Source organism: Triturus cristatus, chromosome 11, assembly GCF_964204655.1.
Source record: "Triturus cristatus chromosome 11, aTriCri1.1, whole genome shotgun sequence".
Taxonomy (NCBI): domain Eukaryota; kingdom Metazoa; phylum Chordata; class Amphibia; order Caudata; family Salamandridae; genus Triturus; species Triturus cristatus.
Genome location: NC_140594.1, coordinates 858,975,298 through 858,997,442, shown reverse-complemented (window position 1 = coordinate 858,997,442; position 22,145 = coordinate 858,975,298). Strand labels below are relative to the sequence as shown.

Below are 22,145 nucleotides of genomic sequence, written 5' to 3'. Positions count from 1 at the left end.
AAGGAAGAGTGGTGTACTTACCTTTGGATTTTTAGAAAAACATTGAAACTATTGCTGGAGAGAAAGATGAGGATGAGGCAGCAGTTATTTTAGTAAATGGTGTACCCACAAAGAGTCGGAAAATATGGCAAGAATTTGTGGATGTTAATAAAGTTGAAAAGGCTACCTTTTATCTTATAGAGAACAATATTTATTACAAAAATGTAAATGTGGATGAACAGGTAATACGTTTAGAAGATGATTTTGAAATTTCAAGAGGTCAAATAGAGAAAGTGGACAAGTCAAGGACTGAAGAGATTTATGAACATTATACAATATGTCCTTTGCATTCAAAAGAAGTGATAGGAAGTAGCATTGAGTTATTTCAAATGAAAAAAGCACAGGGAACTCCAATGAGTGTATGGGAGAAAAGCTTGGAAGCTCGTTGTTTTCCACAGTTGTTTCCTACTGGAGAAGGTGGACGATGTGATGACACGCCTGTACGGATTCCAGCTTCAGAATATCGGTCAACAAGATTATATTCTGAAGATCCTAGATTTCGACAGTGCATTCCATACATATTTCACCTTTTGTTTGAAAGTGATCTGTCTTCTCTCTCGTATGCAGTGAATCATATACTTAAAACTGGAGTTCACGAATCACTTCTTTCTGCGAAAGAATTTGTGGAGAAAGTTCAAGAAACAGATAAAAATTTAGAAGCACAGTTAATCAATTTGATGGCAAGTCAACGTGGAACAAATGAGTATTGGTATCGTCGTCATGGAGAACTCAAGTGTATGTTATGGAACTTAGGTATACCATCATGGTTTGTCACACTTAGCTGTGCAGAGTATGCATGGGAAGATTTACTTGAGTTTTTAAGAGAAGCGAATTCTAATATAAAAAATGTTGAAATAAAGACTCCTGGTGAACTGTGTTCATTGGATCCTGTAAATGTGTGCAGATATTTTAATCATAAGTTTCAAGGTATGATGTCTTTTATCTGTAATAAAAAGAATCCACCTCTTGGAGACGTTACTGATTTCTTTTGGAGAAAGGAGTACCAAGCAAGAGGTGTACCTCATATACATATGCTACTATGGGTCAAAGATGCACCTAAATTTGGAACTTATTCTGATGAAACAGTAATGTCTTTCATCGAACAGTATGTGAGATTCCAAGAGAAGGAGGAGATAGAAGCTTGAGACAGCAAGTTTTACGTTTCCAAAGTCACCGTTGTGGAAAGTACTGCAGAAGAAAATACAAGTCTAAAGGAAAATTTGACACCAAATGTCGGTTTGGTTTTCCCCGTCCAGTCATTTGTAAAGGAAGAGTAAATTATTTTTTTTCTTCTGTGAGGCACACAATAACTCGGAAATCTTCAAAGAATACCTACAACTTAAAAAGAACAGAAGTGTCAAAGTATATCAATGACTACAATCGAGTCATTTTAAAAATGTGGAATGCGAACATGGACATCCAGTATGTTGCAGATAACTCAATTGCTGTTGCACGTTATGTTACATCGTACATAAAAAAAAATCTGAAAAAACAGAGATGAAAAAAATGTGGGAAGAAATTGCACATGAGAATAGTCTTAGCAAAAAATTGTACAACTTTAGTTTAAAAATGCTTTCCCTCCGAGAAATTGGATCGTATGAATGTTCAGACCGCTTGTGTTCTTCAAGTTTATATTCAAAGTCACGAGGAATCATTTGGGTAAGTTTAGGTCTTGCCTGCAAACGAAATAGAGTGTTGTAATCATTGGAAGAAATTGAACAATTAGCAGCAAATGAGCCAGATAGTACAGACATTCTTAAAACTAATATGTTGGACACATACTATCCGAAAAGGAGTCAACATCTGGAACAGCTACATGAAGTACTTCAACATTACAGCTTCAAAAGAAATGTTAAAGAGAATTTAAAAGAAGGAAAGTTTGCAGTAGTTGGATGTCATGGTTGTTTAGTAAAACATGCAAAGGGTAATCTTATAAACCACAAGAAACTTAGTTGTGAAACTTCAGATAAGCGAGAATTTTACTATTTAGCACTTCTGCAGCAGTTTAAACCATGACGTAGCGAAAGTGAATTACTTGGAGAGTTTGACTGCTACGAAGATTCTTTTAATGCTTGTAAAGATAGCATTCGATGTCCAATTTTCCCTACATATTTAAAAATGTTGAATGATGAAGTTGAACAAAAAAAGCCTATTACAGCTGAAATAGCTCATGAAAGTTCGCAAGATAGTTAAAGTAGTGGTCCATGTAGTCAAGATCCTCTTGGACAACCAATGCTGGAAAATGAAGCAGCAATTGCAATGCATGAAGTCGAAATTGCAATGCAGCAAGCACACGAGAAGAATATAACATTGGAAAAGTTAGAAGAACAAGTAAATGTTGAACAGAAAGAAATATATGTGCAAGTGAGAGAACGGAGAGAACATGGTTTGTTGCATGAAAAAAAAGAATGTCTGTGTTCATCTTTTAAACCTCTTCTGATGTACATCAGTGGTCAAGCTGGGACAGGTAAAAGTTTTTAAATTAAAGTATTGACCAGTTATCTTCAAAAAATTACTGGTTCACATTTATGTTGTGTGGTAACAGCTCCAACTGGATTAGTGGCACACAATGTTAAAGGAGTTACTTTGCATAGATTATTGATGTTACCAGTGGAGCATGATAATAAATTAGAATATCAGAAGTTGTCTGGAGAAGCTTCTTATGAAGTGTCAAGAGTGCTGAAGAAAATGAAACTTTTAATTATTGATGAGGTGAACATGGTCTCAAACTTAATGCTTGCTTTTCCACACTTAAGAATGAAACAGGTATTAAAAACAGATTACGATGTTCTCTTTGGAGGAAAACATTTAATTGTATTTGGAGATCTGCTACAACTAACCTCTGTAAAAGGAGAACCAGTGTTTAAAACTCTTCTATATGAAGACACAAAGAAATCTCTGGGAAGTATTGGAAATGTGAATCTGTGGGTAAATTTTGAATATAAAGAACTCACTAAGAATATGCGACAAGCAAGAGATGAACATTATGCAAATATTCTAAAAGATGTAAGAATTGGTGTTCTAAGCTAACATGGTAAAGAAGCTTTTCAAAGTCGTCTACTAAAGAACTTGTTTACAAATGAAAACACACCAGCAGAAGTAATGTACAAGAAAATGAAAGAAAACAAGTCTATAGTTTGCTTAATGCCTACAGTGAAAGAGTGTTATACATTTAATAGAGAGCTTATGAAATTGGAAAATCAAGAAATAGTTCACATTGAAGCTATTGATAAAATAGAGCATCAAGGAACAACAATTGTTCTTTCAGAAAAACTACAGACTAAATTGGATTCTTTGGAAAAGTCTGTATCAAAAACTGCTGGCTTAGATTTTTTTTAGAAATATGTTTAAACTGTGAGGTAATTTTGAAGCGTAATCTGAAAGTAGAAGAAGGTCTAGTGAATGGAGCAATGGGGAAAGTTGTTGATTTTGTGAAATATCAAAATAGAAATGGAATTGAATTTTTTAAAGTTGATCAGATTGCAGAGGTAAGACATATTGGACGTTCTGCCACACGTTTTTTGCTTGTAAAAGACTTGTATGTTTGTAGAAAACAGTTTCCCTTCTGTTTAGCATATGCAATAACTATTCACAAATCACAAGGTTTAAGTGTAGATAATGCTTTGGTAAATGTTGGAAAAACTGTGTTTAAAGAGGGAATAGTATATGTTGCATTATCTCGAGTTAGAACATTGTCTGATTTGTATTTAATTGATTTTGATGAGAACAAGGTTAGTGCTGATGTTAATTGTGTAAGAGAATATAATTGTTTGAGAAGGCTTTATGCTCCCCATTTTGGTGAATATCCTATTTATGAGAAACATGTAGTGTGTTCAAAACGCAAATATGTTGAAGAGTTTCTCTATGGTTGAAAAGCAGAAATAAAATCAACAGAAAAGAGAAAGATGTAAAGAAGCAGAAAATACAAACAAGTGATGATGTTGTTGGATACCAATTAGAAAATGCTTCTGGTGTCAACTGCTATGGTAATGTCATTCTAAATGTTATATTTTATCTTGAAGATGTTTGTGGTGAAATTATGGAAAGTCAGGAAAAACTTTATGTTCTGCACTCTACACTTTATTTCAAGAATTGAGAACTGATAGAAGTAAGATTAATTCTGCTTCTGGTATTCGCCAACTGTTGGATACATGTACTGGATCTTTAACGTTCAGTGCCAATATACAGCAAGATGCACAAGAATTTCTGATGGTTATGCTTGGAGTACTAGAAGATGAAGGAATTCAGATTGAGAGTTTATTTGGACTCAGTTACAAATGGGAATATAAATGTGAACAGTGTTCTTTAACTTCAAGCACTATAGTTGACAGAGAACGATTTTTATATTTAACAATACCTGACTGCAAATCTGTACCATTTTCCAAATTAGTAAAAGAAGCTGATCATGAGATGATGTGTTCTCGTTGTAAATCAAGAATGCTATCTGCATTATGCCTACAAATATATGGAAAATATTTGATTATAATGCTGCAACGCTGACGACCAAATGGAAGAAAAGTGGAAAAAAAAATTGTTGCTAATCAAGTATCTATTTCTGGAAGAACTTTTGCAACAGTTGCTATTGTTTTCCATGCTGGAAGTACTACTACAAGTGGACATTATACAGTTTATTTAAAGTGTAATAATGGTTGGAGTCACTGTAATGATACACACTTGGAAATGAAACCGAGATTGCCTTATGAATTACCCAACTCATAGTTAATTTTTCTGAAACAAAGATTTTAGATACACTATTTGGCTTTAATGGGAAGGTGTATAGATCTTTAAGGAATTCATACTGGATGCTTTCAAAGCAACATTTTTGATACATTATCTGGTGTATTGGGAAAATGTGCAGAGAAACTACGTAAGATATTTAAGGAATTCATACTGGATGCTTTCAAAGCGATATTTTTGATACATTATCTGGTGTGTTGGGAAAATTGTGCAGAGAAACTACGTAAGATCTTTAAGGAATTCATACTGGATGCTTTCAAAGCGACATTTTTGATACATTATGTGGTGTATTGGAAAAATTGTGCAGAGAAACTACGTTAGATCTTTAAGGAATTTATACTTGATGCTTTCAAAGAGAAATTTCTGATATATTATCTGGCGTATTGGGAAAATGTGCAGAGAAACTATGTGAGATCTTGAAGGAATTCATAGTGGATGCTTTAAAAGTGAAATTTTTGATACATTATCTGGCGTAATGGGTAAATTTGCAGACAATCTACGAAGTAAAGGTAAGCTTTGAACATTTGAAGTACTATTGGATGTGTTATTTGTGTTGATTTTGTATTATATTTGAGAGAATTAGGTTGTTTTTTATAACAATCTAGTTGATTGTTTTTTCCCCCTGCTGTTTATGATGAAACTACACTGGCATCACTGTGAATAGTGAAGTTAAGTAGTAGCTGATGGCAGCAAAAAAAGGGATAAAAATTGTTATCTGAATGTTAAATTGTTTTGTATTATTAAAAACTCATTGTAATTTGTGAAATGTATTACGTTACATAGTAGTTTTGCAGTTTATTTTATGAAGTTGAAAAGTTAGAAAAAATAGTATTAATGACAAATACACAGTAGTAGTTTGATATTTAAAAAACCTTTGAAATTCATTGAAAAAACCATAGGTTTCAGAGACGTTATACTTAGAAATTAGCATTTAAAAAACCTTCGAAATTCACTGAAAAAACCATAGGTTTTACAGACGTTATAGTTAGGAATTAGCATTTAAAAAACCTTAGAAATTCACTAAAAAAACATAGGTTTCAGGGACGTAATAGTTAGGAATTAGCATTTAAAAAAACCTTAGAAATTCACTGAAAAACCCATAGGTTTCAGGGACGTTATAGTTAGGAATTAGCATTTAAAAAAACCTTAGAAATTCACAGAAAAAAACATAGGTTTAAGGGACGTTATAGTTAGTTGGACATTTGACTTATATAAAACCAGAGAAATTCGCCTGTTATAGTTAGTTGAGCTAACTATAGCTCGTGCACCCGCAATGCACCGCTGATGACGTCACATATTACATCACTCATGACATGGTCAGCGACATCACTGATGACATCACTGATGACATCTCAAATGACATCACTGATGACAACCCCCGGGTCATGGCCTATTTTTAAAAAAAGTCTTTAGGAGGGGGGCTGCGTTGCCCCCCTCCTCAGGCCACTTATGGCCCCAGGGATCCTATCCCCCGGGGCCGGCCTTTGTTTTTTATTATTTAAAAAATATATATATTTATAGAAACACCTAGGACATGCTGAACAAACCGTATGTACCTATTACCATGACGATTTGTGTGAGATTCATTAAAAGGCGACTATGCATACAATGAATCCACGTGGAATGTATTTACACCGCTAGTGAAGCTCTGACGTGTCTGATGCCCTACCGTGCCTAATCCCGGCAACCCCGCTGGTGGGTACTCTCCAAGTAGACACCCTTGTCGTTTATTTATACAAACATGGGTAGCTATTGACGGGCACATTTAATACACACGCACACCAAGCCATTTAAAGGGGATTCGACAAAAACTATGCAAGAAACCCCCCTCACGGTTAATAAAACACACATCCCCCGCCGGATGTGTAATACTTTTTATTTTACTCTCTGGAAAGGAGACGAACCTCACTTGAGAGTCACAGCGTGCTCCTGGCTGAGCCCAATGCTGTGTTACACCCACCAGTGCCCGCCGAGTGCCACACACCTCTGTGTTGTATTCCACCAGCTAGTGCGTATGCTATGACACTCTCTTGCCCATGTGCACTGTAACACCACCCCGTGAATATGTCATGCCACACTTGCCTTCGCACGGGATATATTGCCCCATCTAATGTGCCTTCCTCGATGCCTATGTTATAACGCACAGCGCTATGCCATACATATTACAATCTGGGATCCATATCTTTGTCACAATGCATATGGAACGTTACACTCCCCAGCACATGTTTTATATTACAACTTTAGAGACTAGTTAGGTTACACAACACTGCCCTGTGCATATTACACTCCAAGGCGTATATCACATAGCACGCCCTAGTGCCTGTGCTATCTCGCGCACTCCAATGAATCTGTCATTGCGCACAATGTATTGCATATTATATTTCACGCCCCGGTTCATCTTATATCACACTTTTTGGTGCATAGTTTATACCATATACTATATCTAGTTTTCATTTTCAATCGTGCTCTCAGGACTATGTTCTATATAACACTGCGTCCACCTACCCTTTTCACGGGCATTACATTTTGCGATGGGTGGTGGAGGGTCAGGGGGTGTTTCTGCAAAGTGAGCCCGGAGTCACAGTCACAAACGTCCTCTTCTTCCTGAATAAAAGTGAGATTATGTTGCATACTTGTTCATATTTTAAGTAGTTCGCACAGACACACATTTTAAAAACAATAAAGTTCCTAATATCCACCTTCTCTGAACAGTTAGCTTGCTGCCCCATCCACCTCCTCCCTATCCTCTGTTGTCTGAATCCATGGACTAGCCTCCTCCCTCCTGCCATGCATGGTCTGATGTGCTGCCACTGCCCTCCATTTAGCATGATGTGGCAGTCCACTCCTCCTGCCCTCCATTGCCCAATTCTATGGCCCATCATTGACCTCCTGCTTAGCCTCTGTGCTTAGCTTGCTGCCCCTATTCTCCTTCCCCCTGCCCTCCGATGTCTTTGTGCATGCTCCTGCTCCATCCTTTTTGCCCACCATGTTCCATGGACCTGCCACTCCTATCTACTCTGAGTGTTCTGTTGAGCTGCCACTCCCCTCCCACCTGCCTAGCATTGTCAGATGACTGTAACCTGTCCCTGCGACCTCCACCCTGCCTGTCGACATGCCATGCCCCTATCCCCTTCTTCCTGTCCTCCATGGTCCATTTTACTGCCACACCCTTCAGCCCTCCCTGGTCTGTTGTGCTGCAACTGCTCCTTCTGCCTGCCCCGCGCGGTCTGTTGTGAGGCCCCTTCCCCTGAACTCTCTTGTCTGTGCCCAGGTCCTGACCCTCCCTTCTATCCTCCATGGTCCTTTGTGCATGTCCCTGCACCCTCCTTCTTGCCCATCATAGCCATTGTGCTGCCACTAACCCTCCCGCTTGCCATGCATGGTCTTCTGTGCTTCCATGGCCCCTCCCACCTTCCCTGTGTGGTCAGCTAGCTGCCCCTGACCCCCTCCCCTCCATGGTCTGTGTGTATGCCATCATTGTCTCACTGTTGCTCTCCATGGTGTGTCTTGTTTCTTGTGCCCATCCTGCCTGACCTCCATGGTCATCTTGCTGCTCCTGCCCTGCCCCCTTGCCCCCAGCCCTCTGTTTCCATGTGCAGACCCCTATTCCCTCCCTCCTGGCTTGTCTGTTCCATTGTAATGCCCCTGATCCGTCCCTCCTGCCCTTTATGGTCTGTTATGCTGCAGCTTTCTCTCCTGTCTGTCCATTATGGTCAGCTAGCTACCATTGCCTCTTTCCCCTCTGTTCTCTGTTGTCCATGTGCATGGTCCTGTCCCCTCCCTATTGCTTTCTATGGATTGTTGTGCTGCACTCCCGTCCCGCATGCCCTGTGTGGTGTATTGTGCTGCTGCAAACCCTGATGCCTGCCCTGTAGGGTCAGTTTGGTGCACCTCTCCATGTCCCTCCTGTCCTCTGTTATCCGAGTCCATGTCCCTACCCCAATTCCTCCTGCCTACCATGAGTCAATGTACCATACTTGCGAACATTTTGAACTTGGTAAGAGGGAGATTTTGAAAAAAAACTGGGGTATTGATTTTCCCCTTTGAGTTACATTGAAAAAGAGGAGATTGTAGACAGGAGACAGATCAAATAAAGCCCATTTGAGCTTAAAAACATTGGACGTTTCCTGGCTGAAACGGGTCTGTTGGCATGTATGGTTGTACTACCACTGCCTCTTCCTTCTGCCCACAATGGTCTAGTATATTGCCACAGCCTGTATTGTTAGTTTGTTGCCCCTGCCCCCCCCCCTTTCCACTGCCCTCCATAGTCTGTTGTGCTGCCACTGCCCTTCCTGCCTGCCCAGTGTGGTCAAATTGTTGCCTCTGCACTCTCCTACCTGCCTTCAATTTTCAGAGTCCGTGCCCCTGGCCTCTGCCTCTCAACAGTATCCCAATGAACAACTAGATTGCTAACATTCTATATTTATTACAAAAGTGTGGAACGCCTGACGTCATCTTGATGTAATCAAAAATGTAATGCCTAGAGCATTTCCTATAGAAATTAAATATATGAGAGGGTCTTATTTGCATCAAAATTATGGATAGTGCTAAAAAAAACTAAAATGAGGACATATTTTCTGAGTTTTCAAATAGCGACAAAGAACTTTTACATTATTTCTAATCTTTATGTTTTTTTGTCCAGTTGACCACTTTTAACCACTTTTAATTAAATGTTGCACCTAGGGGGGAGGATGTGGTGTTACTTCCAGAGCTGCAGACTTTGCAACTGGGGAACCAGGTTGGAGTTTCTGCTTCAGCTCAACATTCTGTGATTCTGGACAAATCACTTAATCTCCCCATGTCTACAACCAAAATGAATTTGATCTTGTGTGATGTAACCAATGCTCATGTTAAGCACTCCAATACCTGACAAGTCTGCACTATATAAAACTGCAAATACACAAAAAATAAGTGTTTGCACACTTCTGTCATTGGGCTACATGTGGGCTACATCTGGGTGATATTTGTGCTGCATTTGGGCTCTTTTGTCTCTGGTGGCCATCTTGGGAGATTTATTTGTTATGAAGTTTCCTAATTTCCTCATTTACTGCAGTCCCCTCAGTAGGAAATGCTTTCAGTTCTTTACTTTGATTCCATCAAGAAGGTATTCAGATATGTCACACATTTGCCATAAATTCTGAATGTTAGCACTCTAGTTGCTCATTAGATCACTGTAGTAAAGCTACTGCTCACCACGGAAGTCTGCTGCTGGTATTAAAAGTGCATGTTTCAATCTGCATATCAGAATTTTTTAATGAAATAGAAGAGGAATTGAGAAGTCACTCAAAATGTGCCCTAATTTTTTTTTCTTCACCACTAATTTTAATTTCTATGGCAAAATGAACCCCCTCATTTTGTTCCTTTGTAAATTGTAAATTAAATGTTTTAAGTGTTACCACTTTATTCCAATCAAGATGGCTTCAGGTATGCCATACTTTTGTCATAAGTAAGACTGTTAGCGCTCTAGTTGTTCGTTAGAACACTCTGGGACATTCTGCCATTGGGCTATACTTGGGCTACATCTGGGTGATATTTGGGCTACATTTGGGCTCTTTTGTCTCTGGTGGCCATCTTGGAAGATTTATTTGTTATGAAGTTTCTTAATATCTTCATTTACTGCAGTTTCCTCAGTAGGAAATACTTTCAGTTTTTTACTTTGATTCCATCAAGAAGGCATTCAGATGTGTCACATATTTGCCATAAATTCAGAATGTTAGCACTCTAGTTGCTTATTAGATCACTGTAGTAAAGCTACTGCTCACCAGGGAAGTCTGCTGCTGGTATTGAAAGTGCATGTTTCAGTCTGCATGTCAGAATTTTTTCATGAAAAAGAAGAGGATTTGAGAAGTCACTGAAAATGTGCCCTAATTTTTCTTTCTGCAGCACTAATCATACTTTCTATGGCAAAATGAAGCCCCTCATTTTGTTCCTTTTTAAATTAAATGTTTTAAGAGTTACCACTTTATTCCAATCAAGATGGCTTCAGGTGTGCAATACGTTTGTCATAAGTAGGACTGTTAGCGCTCTAGTTGTTCTTTAGAACACTCTGGGAAGCTGCAGTAGAACACAAAGGAATCAACTGACAGTCTCTGCCCTTGTTGGATGTACATGTTTTACTGAGAATGTCAGACTTCATTCTCATATGACTGAGAAAGATAATGTGAATTTACAGAAAATATGCTCTCAGTTTATAGATCACCTTCCAAACCTCTGTGGGAAAAGCATGAGAAAATAGTTTTCTCTCAAACATGATTCATGATATCACAGCAGAAGGCTTTTTCACATGGTAAAATCACCTTGGAACACACCACAATTCCTAAAATGAGTATGGTACCATCAACAAATGATTTATAATGTAAATAAAGTCTTAAAACCTTTGATTAACTGCAATGCTTTTTTAATGAGGTGCTATCATGTATATTGGTGAAGCACATTGCGAACTTTTCCATTGCCGTGAGGGAAACGGCTGGGTCGCTGATCACTCCCTGTTCCCGGAACTGCCTGTCATTATCGCCAGAAACACCGTGAGGGGAACGGCAGACTGTGGTTCAAACCACAACCCCCAGCAGTCCTAGCGCGCCTGACGCCACCACACACTACGTGGACCAGCTGACAGCCCTTATCAGGCAGGGGCGCCTCCCGCAGCGCGGGACGCACATTGCAAACTTTTCCATTGCCGTGAGGGAAACGGCTGGGTCGCTGATCACTCCCTGTTCCCGGAACTGCCTGTCATTATCGCCAGCAACGCCGTGAGGGGAACGGCAGACTGTGGTTCAAACCACAACCCCCAGCAGTCCTAGCGCGCCTGACGCCACCACACACTACGTGGACCAGCTGACAGCCCTTATCAGGCAGGGGCGCCTCCCGCAGCGCGGGACGCGCGCGGGCAAAGCCCGGGCCAAGGGCGGGCCCGTCCTTGCCCGTCGGAGCCAGGAGGAGACAGGACAGGGCTCCCTCTCTAACATCTGAGACCAAGACTCAAAAGGTACTGTGTGGAACCCCTGATAAATCTCGAGAGTGGAGCCCCTCGTGGGCGATGTTATGTAACTGTTATTTTGCTTTGAGGTACCGTTCCCTGTTAGTATAGCCCAATGGTTACTGTGCTGTATCATTGCTCCGGTGTTTGTACGAGAATATAGTTATCTATACCACTGCAAAAATGGGTAAGAGGAAGGCAATGGAGAGTGGGGGGTCTATAGGAAGTAAAAAGGGAAAAAAACTGAAAGTCTCTAAAGCATACTGCCAGCAATTGTGTCTTGGACAGAATCGAGAATATAGTTTCGGATTGTGAGGAGATTCTGGGTGGGAACTCCGAGGGGCCTGTTGAGGGCAATGTGGAGGGGTTGGGTAAAATTCCCCAAAAGGGCATGCCCTCCATGTTTTTAAAAAGGAAAAAAAATTCTAATAAAACGATTATACATCCCAACCCAATTTCCCAAAGCCCACTCACGGAGGATACTAGATTTTCCTCAGCTTTGGATTCCTCCGCTCCTCGACCTAAGTCCCCAGTAAAAGGAGATCATGAATCCCAGAAAGCTTTGAATGATTCCTTACAATCACACCAGAGATAGTTGAGACTGTAGTTTGCCCTCTTTCCAGTAGATGTGGTTACACTGAGCAAGCGGCCCTACTGTCGTCCCCTTGTACTTGCAAAGCACTATTTGAGAGCCTTATGGAGAAAGTTGACTCGCTTCAGGGTACAGTGACCGCACTTAGCAAGACCATTGAGAATCTTAATGCTAAACTAAGTTTCCCCTCGCCTTTGGCTACCGCCCTACCCTCACTACCTATCTCTTCCGTAGCTGCACACACTACTAGTTTGCGTACCATCTCACCCCAACTGGTTCCTTCTAGTCGACCTTGCGGCCTGCCTCATCTTTCAAGCACTTCTTCCCCCTTGCCACCCCGTCCTATTCTCAAGACTAGCTATGCGGAGAAAGTAAGTGTAACCAGATCTGCCCATCCCATGGAAATTCGCAGGGGGGGAGATTTCTAGGGTCTCTCAAACCTATCCTCCCGCTAAACAGGATGCCACGGTAGTTACTACCAAAATACCTGGTGCTTACCACCCGGCCCTCAATCAGAAGAACATAGTTTTCTTGGTTAAAGTTCCCAAACTTTCACCCAACCAGGGATTTGAAGGGAGCGCATCGCTTTGTAATAAGGCTATACACTGGTTGCGCCAGGTCCGGGGTTGCAGATCAATTATTAGGGAGGATATTATTAGGGCAAAGAGAGTGTCGGCCCACAATTCCAAGTTTGATTGTCTCGAGCTGGAAGTCGTGGATGCAAATCTGGCTGAGAATTTAGTGGCCCTTGAATTTCGCTCCTCTTCTCCCGATTCTTCATCCATCCAAATTAGACGAACACCGTTATGGCCTCCATCAGGAGTCAAACCCCACATGACACCGGGGGAAATTGGGGAGGAATCGGGCTTGAACAGGGTGGACTGACTGTTAACACCATCTAGTATTGGCCTTAGTATCCCATATACCCCCCTCCCCCAAGATCTACATGTAATTGGGGATACTCCTTCCAACCTGACACCTCATGCCATTACAAATGTCCCAGGAATCTTAGCTGCCCCAAATACTTCCATACTACACATTATCTCTTGGAACATAGCGGGCCTGGAGAAGAAGCTAGCTATCCCTGAATGGAACGCCCAGGTTGAAAAATATGAAATTTGCTTATTCCAGGAAACCTGGAGCTTGAAACCCCAACACAAGTCAGGTTACAAAACCTATTTTTGCCCGGCTGTTAGATCAAGAAAGGGACGTCCCTCTGGAGGCCTTCACATTTGGGTCAGTATTTCATTGAATTGGCCAATTTCTGCAACTGTATTTCTAACGACATCTTGCATCTAACAGTAGGTGGAGATCATAACAAACCCACATTGGATCTTTTTAATATCTATGCTAGGGGATCCAAGGGCACCTTGGGTTCCGCAACCATATCAACATTGGAAAGCATCCTTTCGGGCATCTCCCCGTCTTCGAACATCTTTATAGGGGGCGATTTAAATTGTACTTTTGAACCGCTTGGCGAGGAGGACTTTCTGGGAACCGCCGAAGTCGATGCTAAATGGAACATCGCCACCCTCAACCTACCTCCCATTAGAAAGTGGTCCCAGAGGGTTATTCAATTAAATGCCCTCGCTCAAGAGTTCAACCTTAGAGCTGTAAATGGAATATCTATTTCAGATCCTCATGGGGCACCCACTTTTAATAGGATCTGTTCTCCATCTAGGATTGATTACATTTTGCTAGATGTCAGGTTATGGTGTTTCCTACTAGATATGGAAGTCAAACCCACCTCAGATAGCGACCATAACCCCCTATGCTTAAGACTAAAAAATATTTGGCAAGTATCTGGTGCTGGTGTAACTAGCCGACCGTTTCTGTCCTCTAGAGAAGTCGTCCCTACTAATTGTTGTAGACGCCTCAAATGGCAGAAAGTTGCCATTAAGGAAAATAAACTGGCAAGCATAAAGGATATTTTAGAAGAGGAGATTAGCAACTTCACAAACCATGTTAATTCCGCTTTGCCTCTATCCAATTTTCATAAAATCTATTACGATTTTATTCTTAACTTGAGTACTTTTTTTACAACTAGAGGCAAGGTTAGCACTGGAGGCCCACAGAGGAAGGCCGGGAACCCCTGGTACTCTAGTATATGCAAGGAAAAAAGGGCGGCACTTATCCTTGAAGTTAAGAAAAAAGACTCCTCCACAGTTATCAGAGCCAGGAAGGAGTACACCAAGGCACAAAGGGAGGCCAAGAAAAGCTGGGATGAGGCCCACTGGGCCAAACTAAAACAGGCATCAATCGAGAAAAACTCGAAAGGCTTTTGGGATCTAATTAACATGAGGGCCAGTAGTACCAACCCCCCATTGTCCAATCATATAACTGCCAGCCAATGGTTGCTTCATTTCTCAAAAATGTATACAGAGGATGTTATTCCACCCTCTCCCCTTGAAATGGTTTATTCATCCCCCACTAGAGCTCCCAGCTGTCACCGGGATCCTTTTGTCTTAAGTGAGGCGATGATAGCTATCAAAAGTATTGCCCCTGGCAAGGCGGCAGGTCCAGATGGCCTCCCTGGCGATCTGCTTTTACATTTTGCCGAGCTTTGGGCAGTTCTTATTCTTTTGATTCTGAATTTGATAGCTAGAGGCTCACCAGTGTCCGACTCCTGGAAGGGTGCTGAGGTGGTCCCCATTTTTAAAAAGGGGAATAGGGAAGACCCTGCCAACTACCGACCGATTAGCTTAATCGACGTGACCCAGAAGGTGGTTGGAAGGGTCTTACTAGCTAGGCTGGGTACTTGGATGGAAGATAACAACATTCTCTCCCATTTTCAAGCAGGCTTCAGGACTAAGATGGGAACAATCGACCAGGTTTTCAGATTTCTTATGATCTATTGGAAGACAGTACTTCTGGGTAAGGGCAGTTTGTACCTCGCCTTCATAGATCTGAAGACCGCTTTCGATTTAGTACCCCGGGGGAAACTTTGGCTCACCTTACAACGTCTTGGCGCTCCCCCTTTGGTCTTAGACATGATCCAGCGTTTACATCAAGGCAATTATGCTAGGGTCAGATGGGGGCCGCAAGGGCAATTGACTGAGAGAATCGCTGTGAACAGGGGAGTTCGACAGGGATGTGTCCTGGCACCCACCCTGTTCTCTCTTTACATCAACGGGGTGGTTGATTTTTTAAGTCAGGACCCGGCCGATGCTCCATCACTGGCCGGGGAAAAGATCCCGACTCTCCTGTTCGCAGACGATACTCTCTTGATCTCTAAATCCCCGGGGGGGCTCCAGAAACTTTTGAATAACTTTGCCTCCTTTTGTGATTCACATGGCCTGATAGTCAATACCACCAAAACTAAGATCATGTGTATTAACCCGTCCAAATGCTTCAAAAACCACTTTACCTTAGATGCTGTCCCGTTGGACAATGTGGCGGGTTTTGACTATTTAGGAGTTTCTCTTACTAAAGACATGAAATGGGGCCCCCACCTCGCCAAGATGCTTTTAAATCACAAGAGGACATCTGGAGCTATGTTGAGAGAGCAGCGTCTCACTGGGTGCAGGCCTGTGGCCCCCGTTCTTGCGGTCTACGCCGGCAAAGCACTCTCTTCAGCCCTGTATGGCTCTGAGCTCTGGGGTTTCCAGAATGTGAGTGATCTTGTTTTGTCGGAAAACAAGTTTATGAGAGACATTCTTTCCTTGCCCCCCTCGACGCCTTTAAAGCCCCTATTTATGGACCTTGGGAGACACTCATTTCAAGACATTGTACGGTTGCGCCCCCTTCTGTTCTGGGCCCGTATAAAAAGGACTGCTGAACTCTCCCATTATGCTGCAGCTTTTGATGAGCTTGTTGCAGCGGACTCGGGGAGCAAGATTAAATGGCTATTAGATCTCCGTAAACTTCTAACTGCTATTGGACTAAATGAGGCTTGGTGCTCCCAGACACCACCTACTAAACAGGTTATTAAAAAACTGTATTGGGAATGGGTCCAGTTACAGGTTACTACAAATCCTAGACTAGGGAAACTCACGGAGGGTTTTCTTCAACATAAATACACTTGCTCTTGGGAACCCTACCTAGATTTTATCCAGATCCCTAGACATAGAGCATTATATATGAAGCTGAGATTCGGGACTTTACCGACTAACAGCTTTGTTTCACGCTGGAAAGGACCATTTACGATATCTCTTCCCTGCCCGGGCTGTGACTATCCCAATGAGTCGACGGCACACCTCTTGTTTGCTTGCCCGGCATACAGTCTCCCTAGAAAGAGGTGGCTTAAACCGGTCTGCAAGCTCTTGGGCCCAATGTGCCATCGTAATGCTCTCCGCATCCTCTCCACTGATACTTCTTCGCTCACCCTGATATGTGGGGTGGCTAAATTTCTGGGATCAGCCTGGTTAATTAGAAGTAAGCTACTGGCTAGGAAGCCTCTTTGCCTAACTAGCGTAGGCATCGATGGCGACCAGCACCCACTTAGCTAAGGCTTGAGGTTGGGGCCCCCCTCTTATACTGGGCTCCAGTTTACATATTCTAGATTTAGAATTTTTAAGGACCTTTAAAATAATAATCGATCCATGAATTTTTATCTTGTTGTGAATAATGTAATAATGAATTATATAAGCTGTGTCAGATGACGATTTAATGACTTTTTAAATTATCTTATCTATGTAAATAATGTGTATATATGGAAATGTGCTGCTTTTATGATATTTTTAATATCGAATAAAGCTTATACTGACATATTGGTCCCAAGATGGCAGCCAACACTTCTTGGATGAAGTACTGACAACCAATCAGACATCACGATGAGATGTGTGGTTAGGTTCCGCCCAGATATATCTATCTTTTTAACTCTAATTTTCTCAGGAACTACTGAACGGATTTACACCATTTAAGCAAAAGGCATGAGTCTGAACTGAGGACTACCTCTTTGCCAAATTTGGTGTAATTCCGTTCAGCAGTTCAAGCTGTAGCTGAGTCAACAGGTCCTATGGGAAAATGCATTGGGGAAAACGTGTTTTGGGACCCCCCTTTTTTCTCGGCCTCCGCTTGACGAATCACCGTGAAATTTTCAGGATAGGAGCGGACCGGAGCTGGCCAGAAGTTTGGAAAATTTCGCGAAGATTCGTCAATTGGTGCCAACGTTATTCCAAATAGAATGTTGCGGATTTCCTATGGAAAATAGGTCCTAACTATAACTACCATGTATATACCATGTTAGTGGGAATACAGGTGCTGCGGTACATATCATTGCCATAATGCATTTAAACATATATAGCCATAGACCATTTTAACTACTTTGAACAATACAGTCAATACATTGATTACCAACACATTACTATTTTCTGTAATTCCAGCTCTCAAATGTTTTAAATTGGTTAACTCTAGTTCCTTAATGCTGTTGCTGTGAGGGTTAGACTATTAATCATTTGTTTTTGAGGGAGCTCATTAAGTAATTGAAATATCATCATGATGTGGCGTATCTTATTACCATAAAAGCAGTAATTTGCAACAACAGCGTGAGCACTGTACGAAAGCTGCTCATATTTAATTAAACTGCGAATGGTTACATAACTGACAAGCGCTCCATTTTGGCTGTACGTGAAGAGTTAGGCCCCTCAGGGAATAGCTGTTTTTCTACTGGATGTGAACTCCTGTTCATTGCCTTTTGTTTGTATGAAAAGCTCATTGTACTCACTGCCTGGCTGATGGCTTTGATGCAATCAGCTGATCTTGTATAATAACATCTCATGCTTTGGTACAGTGGACTACTACCTCAGGCAAGAGGCCCTCTCCTCATGGCCAACTTCCTGAACAACAAACCTCCCATCTTGCAGGACTAACCAAACCTCACCCTTGACCTGTTGACTCTTCAATGTTAGCCCATCAATCTTTTCACATTAATAAGAACCGGATAATCATGCAAAGACCTCTTCAAGCCATAACAAAACGCACTACTGAGGACGTACCATAGTACTACACGTGTAGACATCTATTTTCTACATACTAAACTTATGTCTGTAAGAGGACTCAATTGAGTTAAATGCTGGCTGCTGAGATATGCAATGGTCAGCAGCTCATGAGTCTGAATCCTGGCAAGGTGACTCAAGCTTCCGCCATTTCAAGGTTACTAAACTCAATATTATTTAATTGTGCAATTACAACACTTTTTAGTTACAACACTTGGAGACAACAGAAGTGTAGTATGAAGCACTATTACCATCTTGCTCAGTTTAAGGACCGGGCTAGGTCTTTGCCCCACTTTGGTATTTGGAAATGAGAGCAGGGTAGCTGGGCAGCCTATTTTACTACTTCTGGGTTGACTAGAGATGCCATTTTGTATAGGTTGTGCTATAGTCTTCCAAGGAGCCTGATAAAGAGGGCCGCATGCGAACACGCCACATGCGGACACGCCACTGGCTTTCCAAAGGCAAGATCATCTGCACCTGTCTCTATCCAAATCGTGGCCAGCGCCAGCCATGCTGTTCATAGGCATTAGAGCCTGGTCAGCGGCACTGCTACTCATCCTTCAAGCAGTTTGAGGCAGGTGGATGGATGTATAGTATCATTTTTATACATGCCGCTACTGTCAGATAGTACTGCTGCTGGAATACATTATGATAGGTAAGAAAGGCTGGGGCTATCTGCGGCCAATCCAAATAAAGATGTGGGTTCTATTTGTAAGCCTCTTTAATTAATACTCATTTCCTTCATAAACATGCTCTGTATATTTACACTCTGTTGGAGGAGACCCAGTTAGATGTTCTGTTTATGACGGTGATGTGAATGGGAGAGTTCTCAGCCCAAGAAATTTAAATGGCTTTCCCTAATAATTACATCTGCGTCCACCTTGACAAGAAAGACAAAAGAGGGAACGGGGGGATAGCAATTGTGTATAAACTGAATCTTAAGAGTTCTTTGGCTTCTGCATCTCACAATCTGCACAGTTAGTCTTTGCAGAAGCTCTGGTATTCAGCTCTCCAGGACACGTGAGTGAGTTTCTTAAATCCCTAGATGAAGTCTTAGCTCCTAAGTAGTAGCAGCCAGTGTCTGGGCAAAGTGGCGAGGTGGAGAGAGAGGGAGGACTGGAGACCGACAATAACAAAAAATTATAATCAGAAAAGAACATCTTACCAGCTCGATTCTCCTCTTTGGCTTTGTCACCATGCACTGCAGGAACAGGCTCCCAGAATCTCCTGGGCCAATCCTGTCGATGCAAGAAGGCAGTGTCAGGATTGGCTTGAGCGCTGTGGATTTGCGCTTCCAGGTAGACAGGGGGCCTGTGCCTGCTCTCTCCAACCCAGCTAAGCAGCTGGGGTTGGAGAGATTTTCAGTGCGCATGACGGTTTGGCCAAAGCGTCATGCGCACTGATAAACAGTGTACCTTCCACTTCTCCTCTGCCTGTCATCCCCAGGGCCCAGCCCCCTAGACAATGCTACGGAAAAAAATAAAAGGATAATAAACACAGGTTCATTATCGTTTTATTTTTCATTTTTTGGCTGCTGGCAGGGGAGTCGCTGCTCCTCTGCCATAGCAGACGGATCGCCGCTGCTCCTAAGTTCCTGAATTACGCCAACTTCACTCTGCATGTTGATAATCTAAGTGAGCCTTTGCCCACTTCACTCGTTGGTTTACTAGCCTCCCTGAATCTCTGTTTGTAATACTGCCCCTACGCACGCTCGCTGCAGGGCACGCAATACATTTTATTTTTTCAAACATTCCATTGTTAGCAGAAAATCCTAAGGTGGTTACCTGGTCAGATCACTGTTTGATTCCCTACTCTTGGTCTACTAAGTTTCTAATCCAGGCTAGAGAACTGCGAGGTGGCGTTTCTTTTGCATGCTTGGCAAAGAAACTAGGCTCTTGGGCTAGCTAACCTTCTTTCTCTCTCCACACTTAGTTTGGTAGGGGGTGGGAACGCGGGTGCTCAGGCAGTTGATCATTGGGTGCAGCTAGCTGCAGATAAGGTTGCCCCATTGAAGGCAGTCAGTCTCCTGTAAGAAACGGGTTCCTGAGGCTCAGTGGTTCACGGCTCATTAGACTGTGGAAAAAACCACAATGTTGGAAACTGGAAGGAATTTGGTGGAAAAAGTATCTTCCGGCTAATACGGCCAACTACAAAGAGGCTTTAAAGAGATATCACGCAGCAATTAAGGCAGCCCAAAGCACTTTCTTTGGAGATAAAATTCTTGTGGCTGCTGACAAGCCTCAAGAGGTTATTAACAATGTAAATACTTTTCTACACACACGAGCGGTCACTCTCCCTATTAAGGCATGTTCGGGTCAGGGCATTAATTAGCTGATTTTTTAAAGATAAAATTATTAAAAATCAGCATCACGGCAGGTGGTAACAGGTTTGGCTACCACTGAGGTAGCGTTGGAAGGCTGACCTTTGCCCCTCTGGCGGTCCTTTGTCTCAGTTCAGGCCAGTTACTTTGAAGGAGTCTAATAGAGCAACTTAGTGCTGTAAATCGGGGTCTCTGCTAGACCCTTGCCCTCCTACTACTCTGGCTTCGGCACCCCTCCCAGTGAGGCTTTCATCCTTGGCATAGTACGTAAACAGCTCTCCTGGAATTTGTCAACACTATTAATCTAATTTTCAGTGGCTCTTGATACGTTCTTGCCCCTTACTCATCTACCACTAAAGTTTTAAGCCTGGGAGTACTGCAAGGGTCATCCCCAAGTCCAACATTATTTGACATCTATATGTTGTCCTTAGCGGCCTCAGTTGAATCGTATAGCGTTAAAATAATCTCTTATGCTGATGATATTCACCTTCTCCTTAGGTGTGAGAATGGCCTAGTGGCCGCTCTGGAGTCTCTCAAGGCTTGTGTGGAAGCAGTTTTAGACTGGATGTGGGCCAATAACTGACAATGTATCTCGGATAAAACTGAAATTCTATTGCTCGGTCTGGACTGTACCGATTAGTGGAACCAGTGGTGTAGCAAGCAGCTATACATTAAATCAGTTATGACAAAGGTGGCTCTTCTTTTTTCTGTTTTAGCAGCTCAGGCTTGGAACAACCTTCCTTTTAGGATCGGGCTATTCAAACTTACTCCCTTTTCCAGAAAGCCTTGAAAACTTTTCTGTTCGCCTCACTTGAATGCCTTAGAAGCATTCATCTGGTTTCCTAGTGCAGTGACACTCTGAGTGTGTTCTTCATTCGGTGCCGACCCACTGTTTTCTGCTACCAATGCAAATACATAAGTAGCTAACACAATATTGTAAGTAGGGGTGATCTAAACAAATATGTCAAAATGACCCTTGTAGCACGTATTAAAGACATAAGGACAAAAACTGTAAATGATCAATGCAAAAACTGGGAACACAAATCAGTGATGAAATCTATGGTCCGGCATGTCACTTGATTGACTGTCCTCCCAATGCAATGAAGATACCTTGATCTTAAACTCCAAAGTCTTCTCGATGCTGATCAGCTGCTCCGTGCGATTCATCTTCCGGACCCCTTCGTTGCAGGCTCGGACCACCTGAAAGAGTGAGAAAGATCCAGAGATCCACTGAACAGGAGAAATTCTTACTCAAGAACCACAAGCTACCAATATATCGACTAAATAGGACATTGACACAAACAAACACCTAAAAGCAAAGACATCCAAAAACAAAGTGCACTTCCACTTCCCCTCACACAGAGTTCGTTTCATAATTCCACACAAGGATCAGTGGAGATTATTGGTCAGTGCATTCACTTTCACCAACAATATTCGATCTGTATAACAAAGCTATGTTAATGTCACAAATGGCTGAAGTTCTTGCTCTGCAAATCACAACTATGCATGATTTAAAGGAGCACAGAATATAGAATATTAAAGGGT

At 42.0% G+C, this 22,145-nt stretch overlaps 1 protein-coding gene across 2 annotated transcripts in view; it reads right to left on the bottom strand.

Moving 5' to 3' along the window:
* The window catches only part of NGEF (neuronal guanine nucleotide exchange factor), a 979,475-nt gene that overhangs the window by 121,998 nt on the left and 835,332 nt on the right, over positions 1 to 22,145 (bottom strand). For both annotated transcript variants that reach the window (XM_085634692.1, XM_085634693.1), the window contains one exon: positions 21,711 to 21,800. In XM_085634692.1, the coding sequence (XP_085490818.1) occupies positions 21,711 to 21,800 (90 nt within the window). The remainder of the gene's footprint in view (positions 1 to 21,710; positions 21,801 to 22,145) is intronic.